General features: G+C 32.2%; 1 protein-coding gene across 1 annotated transcript; it reads right to left on the reverse strand.

Annotated features, from left to right (window-relative positions):
- Positions 1–614: 614 nt before the first annotated feature.
- Positions 615–2,086, reverse strand: LOC115995154 (glycine-rich cell wall structural protein). The gene has a single exon (XM_031119605.1). The coding sequence runs from the start codon at positions 1,987–1,989 to the stop codon at positions 859–861; it is 1,131 nt and encodes a 376-aa protein (XP_030975465.1). The 5' UTR covers positions 1,990–2,086; the 3' UTR covers positions 615–858.
- Between the last annotated feature and the right edge of the window lie 9,348 nt (positions 2,087–11,434).

An 11,434-nucleotide genomic window follows, 5' to 3' on the forward strand; every position in this document is an offset into this window, starting at 1 on the left:
AATCAATTTAGATAATTGAATTAATTAACTGATGTCAAGTTATCTTAACCCAACAATAACAATCTTTTCTATTGTCTCTTAATGTAATAACTAATAGGGATGGCTAAAATTCCTTGGCCTACCCTAAAGAGGTGACAGGGTGGGAACGGCTTTTGCTTGTCCCATCTTATCTAATCCCACCCCGCCGCTTCCCAAATGTGTGTATATATATACATATTTTATTTAATATATATTTAAATTATTTTTATTCATAATTTAATCATTATACATATCTTAGTTATAATTAATTTTTTATACATATTTCATTATCATTTCTAAAAATATTGTCTCACATTGTCTCTTGTTACTCTTACAGTTGCCATTTTCCTTTATATTTCATATTTATCCTATCAATTTCATTAGTACTTATAAAACATCCCTAATCCACCTCAAACCCACCCTAAGAAGGAAATAGGATGGGGACGAAGCACCCATTATACCGCGTCATTCCGCGCCCATTGAATCCCTAATAACTAAGCATAATAGTATGTTTAATTAAAAAATGTGAAGCTCTAATGCTTCATTGTATTGCGATCAATCACTAATAATTGAATGTATGTTATTTGAAAATAATAATAAGAAGAATAATCTATATTATTGTTATATATATTTCGGCATCACCAAATGTGATCCAAACAAGAATAAGCATATTAAACAGACTTGGTAATTACCAGTGCAACTATAAAATATTTTAAATTACTGATACAGAAATACATGAAGCTAATAATTAGTAATATATCCCATTCTTATTTTGTTTCACTCTTGACCAAAAAAAAAAAAAATCTCATTCTTAATATGAGACTCCATGCAATGTGAGGTTTAGTGGTGTCCAATCCCACCACCGCCTCCTCCACCAAAGCCGCCACCACCACCGAATCCACCACCTCCACCTGCTCCTCCACCAAATCCACCACCTCCACCTGCTCCTCCACCAAATCCACCACCTCCACCTGCTCCTCCACCAACTCCTCCACCAACTCCACTACCCCCACCTGCTCCTCCACCGATACCACCACCAGATCCACCTCCAATGCCGCCACCAAATCCTCCACCTTTACCAATCCCTCCTCCAATGCCGCCGCCTTTTCCAAAACCACCCCCACCACCAACTCCACCACCTTTGCCGAATCCTCCTCCAGCACCACCACCATGACCGCCACCAAGTCCACCACCAGCTCCTCCTCCAATACCTCCGCCATGACCACCACCAATTCCACCACCAGCTCCTCCTCCAACACCTCCACCATGACCACCACCAATTCCACCACCTTTTCCAAATCCACCACCAGCTCCTCCTCCAACACCTCCACCATGACCACCACCAATTCCACCACCATGACCGCCACCAATTCCACCACCTTTTCCAAATCCACCACCAGCTCCTCCTCCAACACCTCCACCATGACCACCACCAATTCCACCACCATGACCGCCACCAATTCCACCACCTTTTCCAAATCCACCACCCTTGCCAATGCCTCCACCTTTACCAAATCCACCACTGGCACCACCACCAACTCCACCACCCTTACCAAAGCCACCACCAGCACCCCCTCCAACTCCACCGCCCTTGCCAAAGCCACCACCGGCACCACCTCCTACACCGCCACCGTTACCTATCCCACCACCAATGCCACCCCCCTTGCCGAAGCCACCACCCTTGCCAAAGCCACCACCAGCACCACCTCCTACTCCACCACCCTTACCAATTCCACCACCAATGCCGCCACCCTTACCGAACCCACCACCAGCACCACCTCCAAACCCACCGCCAGCACCACCTCCACCTCCAAATCCACCTCCCCCACCAAACCCACCTCCCTTCTGAATGGTTAGAAACTTTTCCTCCTCGTTCTTCACACTCACCACGTTCCTTGCAACCACACTCACTACAAAAACATGAAGACAAAGTAAAGATAACAAAGCAACTCTCCTAGTGCCGCTTGCCATTTTGGTGGTATCTTAAGGAGTGTGAGCTTGTTGTTGATGGAAGCTTTACAGGCGCGAGGGTTTTTATAATAGAGGCGTAGTGCATAACTAGTCTGCGTTTGCATTCAATGGGTCTCAACGACCAACCGTTTGTCACATTAATGAATGATGCACGTACCATCACGCTCTTGGTGCATCTGTCTTTTATGACTGAACTATTGGGCACTGCTATTCACATAAAGAAAACCCTACCATGCAAATCGGTAAAAGACACGCAACTCTGACATGCACCCATTTGCCACCCATATGGGCATGGCTACTTGGCTAGGCTAGGACTGACTTCATAATAGTAGGCTATTCCAACTTTGTAGTACGTGAATTTGGATCTGAAAATATGGACATTCAGAAAATAAAAGGGAAAGAAAGAAAAAAGAAGAAGAAGAAGAGTTAAGTACGCAAGTGGTTGAACATATCCAAACCTTTTCCTCAGCGAATTTCTCTCCCTATATTAGTAAAAGTAAAATTGGGATTGCCTTATAATTGTATTCATCAGGGTGTCCTAAAATTATTAACCAATTAGTTTAGAGACAAATTAATTTTCATTATCCTTGAGGTAATTTATTGTATTTTTTTTTTTTATACAAAATAGAAATTTTACTCTAACATGATCTAAGTGTATATGTGTGTGAAGCTCATTTTTAGATATTTGAATCTCAGCTTTCGCGTCCCACACCCCACACCCCTTGTGGAGTGACCACTATACACGATGGTAATTAAAGTTAGTAAAAGTGATGTCAATAAATAGTCCATATCTATTCTCAACTCGAAACATAAGCATTTATGAAAAATATTTTCAAAATGAGAAATGTTAACTAATGCTTTTAAGACATTAGTTTAGGAATTATTTTTAGAAATATTTTATTGAGAGAATAATAAAATAATAAATATTATTGACAGTTTTTTATATTTCCAATAAAAATAGTGTCAAAACTTTTCTATTATAGTTTATTAATAATTGCCTTAAGAGCATCTGTTACCCTAACCCTTTGAAAATTTGTCTTCCTAACTAACATTACTCACAAGTGACTTGTCTCAAGCTGGCTGGCATGCATGATTCCATGCATGAAATAGTAATTAACGGTTTTTGCTGCTATTTTAAGCATCCCAAATGTTTAGAAATGGAAAACCTGGACAGGTTATTACTCTGATCTGCAAGTTGTTGAGCATAATAGAGAAACACCCCCCCCCCCCTTTTTTTTTAGTGAGGACAAATAAGTAGTACAGTTATATAGTATATATATTATAATTTGAGCATTGCATGACAAATAAGATAGAGCATTAATACTAATGCAATTTCATTGTGCATAAAAGAAAATGAGGTTAATGTTAATGGATTTGGCTTATATCCAGTATTTTTTTTAATTGAAATATTCTTTTATTTTAATGAGAAACTGCCACATCACCCACTAACTAAATAGAAGATGGAGATTAAAACCCACTATCACTTATCATTGTTATTTAAAACAAAGGGAAGTGTCCAGTTAAAAAAAAAAGTATTGGAAGTAAATCAAACCCAATGTCAATACACCAACCATGTCAAATAATTATCATCATGTTAATTATGAGTTCAAGTTCAAGCCAAACTGCGTGAGATATGCTTTAGACATTAGAGTTTAGACTGAGGGATACAGATGCATTGGGGGTACGTACTTACTACGTAGTTATATTAATTTAGGGGAAGAAAAAATGGGCTGTTGTTGTATAGTCGAGGACTATACCATAGTTTTCCAGAAAAAATAATTGTACTACCATCTAAATATTTTTTCACTTTTTATTTTTTTTATTTATTTATTTTTTTTCAATTTATAATATCCACCGAAAACTGATCAACTTCTACATCAAGTAATGGCATAGAGCTTTTTGGTGTTGTGAACAGCCAATTAAGGTGATGTAGACAAAAATCTAAGGAAAAAAAAAAAACGCAAGACTTAGGTACTGTTTCTTAGGTTCATCTTCTAAGATTTTGTCATATGAATTTTTTCTCATGAGATGAAAATGTATTTTTTAGTTAAGTAGCCACATGACTGAATTATAAGAAGGGAACTTAAGAAACAATACTTAAGATACTGTACCTAAGTTTTATCTAAAAAAAATATATATATATATATATTTATTTTACAAAATTTCATATGATCTGGACATTGACAAACACTTTCGTATTGCATATGGGACCATCCAGTACAAAGCAGTTAGAAGGGGAAGAACGCAAAATGCTACGGATCAACTAATAAATTTTGAAGAGATATATATCGGTACTTTTCCCCAATTCCATGTGCCTGGTAGATGAAGAAGTTAATGATAGTTTGAAAGCTGATACATTTTGGTTCAGCATTCAATTCTCATCAAACATAGCTGATTGCTAGACACTATATATCTATTTTAAAATTGTAGAACATGTATGTTTCTTATCGGAGATATTGAATTTAGCTGTCTTTTTAAATTTTGCAAGATGTTTGAAAGCACGCGGATTGCTAGAAGAATTTATTTTACAGGTACTGCATAACATTTTTACAACGTTAAGCTGAATTGTCAATCTAATAAAAAATAATAATAAAAACATATATAACTACAATCAATTTGTGCATGCTAAATAGATTATATGGGTCATGTTAACGAGTGCTTAATATTTTAGAGCAATTGTTAAACAAAAAAATTTAAAAGAAAATTTAACAATAATTTTATGGAAAATATAAAACTGTCAAAAAATTTAATTGTTTTTTTTTCCATAATTTTTTTTAAAAAATATATCTTAAATCAATGCTCTTCCCAGATTATATTAGGATTCACTATAACTTAAAAATGAGGATATTATAAAAATGTTGTAAAATTTTATTGTACTGCACCTAAACTTCCTCTTGGTAAAAATAATGCTATATATGTAGGTGCCGCGGCTGCCGCCCAATCAATGATGACTACAAATAAAAGTTTAGATCTAATCAATAATTGAACAAGGTAGGTCTTCTCTCATATCTTTTCTATCAGCTGCACAGCTCATATTTATGGTTTTTGACTGCTCGATGCAAAATAATATATATTTCTTTTCTATTAGCTAGCTGTACCTAAGTTTTGTTTCATATATATATATATATATATATATATATATAGGGTAAATATGTACATAATTATAATGAAACATATTTATATTTCAACTGTAAAATTAACAACATTGGTCGCATTCCTATGGACTCTTTCGTGTCTTAATTTTATCTACAAAATTATGCTATATCTGCTGTAGTTTATTGTATTTGGACTTTGGAGGGAGAGAAACAGCAAAGCATGTCATCACAAGCAATTAAGCAAAGGGATCTGTGTTTCTGAAGATAGTGAGTCAGACTTCAAACTTCTTTCTTTTAATAGTCATATTTAATTAATTAATTGTATTATATTCTCTCTTTTATACTAACGCACTTTACTTCAATTTTTTCACATCCTTATGGATATTTTTTAGGAGACATTTGTAGTTAAAAAATATTTACATATAAATGAAACACGATCTATAATAAAGAATAATAATTTACAAGTGAAATGCAATAACAAAATCACAACATCTAAAGAGAGATTAACTTTTTAAAAATAATTTTTTATTGATTCAAATTGTTAGATCTTAATTTAAATTTTTACACTGATATAGATAAACAATACATTTTATTGGACAATAACAAAGGGCCTTATTATTATTATTATTCGGATTACACTACAAGACTGATAAATATAATATATTCTATTGGTTAGTAGGAGGAATTCTTCCATTTGGGAGCCTTAAGCTGGGGTTGAGTCAACCCCGATTGATTTATATAAAATAAGATAAGAAACACAACAAAAAGTATTTGGAAGCAAAATCATAAACACAAACGAAAAACTAAAACCAATCGCACAAATTCCCACTGATAATTATCACAAAGCCAAAAAAAACTAAACTAAATTAGCTTGAAATACTCTCTCTCTCTCTCTCTCTCTCTCTCTCTCTCTCTCTCTCTCTCTCTCTCTCTCTCTCTCTCTCTCTCTCTCTCTCTCTCTCTCTCTCTCTCTCTCAACAATTAAGACTCGAGTGGTGGTGGTGGTGGTGGAGCTAAGGGAAGCAACCTAAAGGTGAAGGAGAAATGTTTATCTTCTCTTATTTTAGACTGTTAGTGATTAAGATTTGACTTAATAAATTATTACACATAACATAATGTTATAAAATGGGAGAATCATTATGCATTGTTACTGTGGTCATTTCGAAGAATTAAATAATTTCTCCTTCTTTTGAGACAAAATGTGAGTTTGAGTCAATCTCAAGTTTATTTCTCCTCGAAAAGTGATAATCTTTTTCAAATCCTAAAATTTTAATCAGCGGTAAGTAAGGGAACAGAGATCAGGAATAGTACACCCATCGATCTGCTTTCGGACTTCGGAGCCTTTTAACACATATAAGGGAACGGGCTTGATCGCATGAGGCTGAAGGCAAGCCTCAAAATTACATTTCAGAGCCCATTGGGTCATGACTCATGAGCCACTGTCTGTATTTAACTTCTCTTTTCGTCCACTTCACCAAATATTTTTTGAACACCCGTGTATCAAATCATGCTTAATTTGACACACAAGAACGCAAGTTCATCAAAGTTCAAACCATAGAAAGTGCAGAAACATTTGACCATCACAAGGGCTTAGAACCATATGGATTCCATAGTTTGAAGTCCTTTAACGTTCTGACCTGTTTGGTTCCAAAAAGTGATGTATTCACTTTTCATTTTCTCTTTTTTATATTTAAATCTTGAAATTAAATATAGAAAAAATGACTCATTTTTACATTTGAGGGTATTTGGTAAGTTGTTTTGAATTAAGCATGAAATTAAATAATGAAAAAAGTAACTTTATTTTGAAATAGAAAACAACTTATACCCAAATTGTGATGTATCTTACGCTCTGTTTGTTTCAATGTAAAAAATTTTCAAATGTAAAATATTTTACATGTAACCATTTGCAGGAAAAAATTTTCAAGTGTTTGGATTGACCTCAATACTAGAAAATGCAAATACAAACCAACAACCACCAACCACCACAAACTCAATCACCATAGTCACCACCAGCCACCTAAATCACAAATCGGAGAGAAAAAATCAACAAAAGCCAACCGGTCACCATAGCCCGCCCAGTTATGCAATACAAAGTCTAATTTCCATAGGCTTGATGGGCCTATGATGGGCTCAATACAAGTATTCTGTGAGTTGTTTCTGAAATCGTAATTCTTGATAGATCGAGCTGTTATCGAGCTATCTATCGAGTTTCACATTAAGTATTGATAGTAGGTATCTATCAAGCTATCTGTTAAGACTTATGAACAGCTTTTCTTCACTTGTTTCTTGGACCAATGTTCATGTCTTTAATACTTGACTTGAATAACATATTTCTTGAAGTACTAAACTCATCTTAGATCTATTCAATTATAAGTAAAGTGCATTTTGTCAAAAGATTAGCAAATTACAATAAAAAATAATCCTAACAATTATTAAGAGGGGTAAAATAGTAAATTCAATTTAAGAACTAATTTATCTCCACATTTTTCTTCTAATTTCGGAGAATAGTTTTTGGTGGGTCGAGTGGAAAACTCCCCACCTATCCCGTTTTCTATCTTCCCTCACTTCCACTGCACAAAATAATGAAAAACTTTGTTTTCTGTACTCAACCAAACGGAGACGAACCATCATATATAGGTTACACTTATAATGCATGAAAATCTATCTGATGCTTCTATTAGCAAATGGCTAGTTGGCTACTTGTCTACATATATGATATACCAACAAAATTTTCATTTTTAATTTTTACTGCAAAGATTTTATAATTAGACAAAGCAAACTCAAAAAGCAAATCGATTTTTAAGGAGTTCTCGCATTATCTGATGCCATTTAATTTTTTTAGGGTATAACTAATTAGGTACAAACTATAGTACCTTAGCTGTAATATATAAAATTCCACCATTAATTTTAAATACATAGTTACAATGAATTTAATTATTCTTGAAATATAAAACAGTGTTTGTATTTCATTGGTTAATAAAATCATATGTTTGAATTTAATTAAATGACCTAATGTGCTAAAAATTCTTTTATACAGAGAACCTATTTTAGTTATCTATCAAACAATTCTATAATACACAAAAAAATTGTACTTTATTTCTATAATTCAAGCGTATAATGTCTGGGAAATTACTACAAACTCACGATATTGGTGGCTTGAGGTAGTCCCGACTTCTTATGATAATTTGAATAGAATTCTTGAAATTCTAATAAACATTTGTTAATGAGCAGTTATATATTGTCATATCATTAATAATTTAAATATATTAAAATACTATCATTCAAAAAAAAAAAAAAAATATATATATATATATATAATAGGCAAAATTGAGAAAAAAACTAATTAGATTTCAAATTGGAATTCAATTAGATTCTAATTGTACATGTGTCCTATCTAATTTAATTTTAAATTTTAAATTTTTGTGCCAAGTGAATTAATTCAGTGTAAAAATTGGATTTCAATTAAAGTTATTTTATGCCACGTGTTCCATCTAATCTAAATTTTTTTAATTTTTGTGCCAATGAGTTAATTTAGTGTAGAAAATGAGGAGTCCATATAAAGAAATAAAAAACCTAATCATATAACTAAAACAATTTAATTCCTCAAAAAAAAAAAACAATTTAAATTTATAAGTCATTTATGTAATATACCATGACTATGTATGTTGAGTTACTATGTATTATATATATATATATATATATAAACTAAAGTTTAGAAAAATTCAATTAAAATCAAAATTAGACTTTGTTTTTGTTAGCTTTCCATACAAATTAAATTGTTTGGATTTTTGTTGTTATTTTTTTCTTTGAACTAATGAACATATTTTTTATACTGTTTCTATTTAGATACTAAAGTTTAGAGAAAATTCAATTAAAATCAAAATTAGACTTTGTTTTTGTTAGCTTTCCATACAAATTAAATTGTTTGGATTTTTGTTGTTATTTTTTTCTTTGAACTAATGAACATATTTTTTATACTGTTTCTATTCAGATATTTTGTATACAAAGATATTAAACGTAACAAATTGTAATTGAGTTGAACGATCGCATGCACCTATCCCCATTCAATTTAGGAGATATTATTTGACCAATTTATTATTTTATTTTGTATTGTATTTAATAGAATTTCATAAACAATAATTGTGAATTGATATTGTATATGTAGCAATCAAATAGTGATTTTCAAAATCATATACGTAATAACAATGTAATGAGAAACTTGGATTTTCAAAATATACGACATCAAAATTAAGATCGTTTGTTCAAAGACTATAAACAACTCACATAATTAAGCACTAGATAGCAAAAACTAGCAAAGTGCAGAAAATAGACTCATCAAAGCTAAATAAGGTACACAGTCATGAAATGTAAATTTCATTGGCTAACCTTAATTACACACTTAGTGGTGTGCAATACAAAAAAATATTTTTTGATTTACAAATATTTATAACCAAAAGCAAAAAACACATATTATGCTAAATGAACAAAATACAACAGCAATGCATGACAGTGCTCAATTAAGCTATAGAGGGTACTCAAATAAGAAATATCAATTTCTTAATTAACCCATAAGTACATGTACAAATTAGTACATACTCACAAAAAAAAAAAGCAGAAATAGCTTATAAACTCAGTTATGCAACACACACTTTCTTTGTTTCTCCACAATATCAAGCATGTTCTAAATCAAGAGAGAGATAGTATCATTTATGTAATTCTCAAGAAAAAATAAAACAAGACTCAAAATTTGAAAATTTTCATTGTTTTTGGATTTTTTTTAATTTAAAAAAAAAAAAAAACAAACAAACAAACTAAAACAAAATGAAGAAAAACTGAAAGAAAACATATCCACAAATAATTGAAAGAATTAAATCAAGGACAAGTAAACAACACTCACTTGTGTGCATCTTTTCTCACCCATATAGCATGGGTCTCTGGCTTTGTAGATGAAAATCTATGAAAAGAAAAATGTATTTGAGGGATTACACAATTCTTTTAAGAGAGACTGAAATCCTACAGTTTCCTTTTGCAAGCCAACAAGCTTAAATTTTTCAAAAGTATATGAAACAGTTTATCAGGACTTATGGCAGGAGAAATATCATCACATATCCTAGATTGAAACATAGAATGCTTAAATTTCAATTTATGACAATTAGGATGAATGTGACCAAGAACACCACAAAAGTGACAAACATTTACAAATTTAGGAATATTAGTATTCCTAACAGCAGATCTAGTCTCAGATTTTGATTTTTGCCTCAACAAGGAACAATTTGGTCTAATGTGAACAGCAACACCACAAAGGTGACAAGTAGGCACAAAAATAGATTTCTTATGCACTTTAATAGTAGGTTTAGATACAGGTTTAGAAATTTCAGCGTCTACATCAGAATATTTACCTTTGTCTAACCTAGCAAAATAAGCATTTTCTTTATGATTTCTCTTAAAAGGAGGAATATAAACTTTTTCATCTTTAGGCTTAAAAGAAACAAAATCAGATTTGTTATCAACAACAAGTTTGGTATTAGATAAATTTTCAAGTTTAGCTTTAGACTCAGCTAACTTTTGTTCCAAACTTTTCATCTTTTCATCTTAAGAGGAAAATTGATTTATCAAAAATTCATTCTTTTTATTAGATTCATCTAATCTAACAATCAATTCCTCTTTTTCAAGATTAGCCAATTTTAACTCTTCCTTGAATTTCTTTGCAATTTTCATAAATTTAAATAATTCCTTACAGAGAGTTTCACAGGCATCAATAAGATCAACAGAAATATTAGTGTCCTTTTTATTCAAATCATCACAGCTAAAAGTAGCAAGACACTAAAAATTATCCATGACAATAGGGATCGAGGATCTCACTCAAGACGTTAATCCAATCAAGAGTGAACCCGCTCTGATACCACTTGTTTGTTTGTTTGTTTAGACCCCTTGAAAAACATATTAGTTTAACCTAATGAATTAGCCAAGTATTTACTTAGGTTAATTATGAGATCTAGGTTAAATACATGCAAACATATTACTTAGTGCGGAAAAGTAAAAAAGACAGTAATATGATGACCCAAGAAAACCAATGAACCAATCATTTCAAAGTAAAAACCTAGGAAAGATTTAATCTAGCTATCCTTAAAGTAAACAAATCCACTATAATAGAATGGAAGATTACAATAGATTTAAACCTTAAATCTAAAGCTACCTCATTTAGAACTTACTAACACGACCATGTGCAGCTCTGACTCTACAGACTCTTATATCTTGGATTTGCTAAACACATACTCCTCGTTTATGACTTTGAAATCTCACTCAAAGTAGTTGTTGATCTTAGGGATGGCAATGGGGCTGGGCAGGGC

Source organism: Quercus lobata, chromosome 6 (assembly GCF_001633185.2).
Source record: "Quercus lobata isolate SW786 chromosome 6, ValleyOak3.0 Primary Assembly, whole genome shotgun sequence".
Classification (NCBI taxonomy): domain Eukaryota; kingdom Viridiplantae; phylum Streptophyta; class Magnoliopsida; order Fagales; family Fagaceae; genus Quercus; species Quercus lobata.

Coding starts and splice junctions, on each gene's coding strand:
- LOC115995154 (XM_031119605.1), bottom strand. CDS start 1,989: ATGGCAAGCGGCACTAGGAGAGTTGCTTTGTTATCTTTACTTTGTCTT.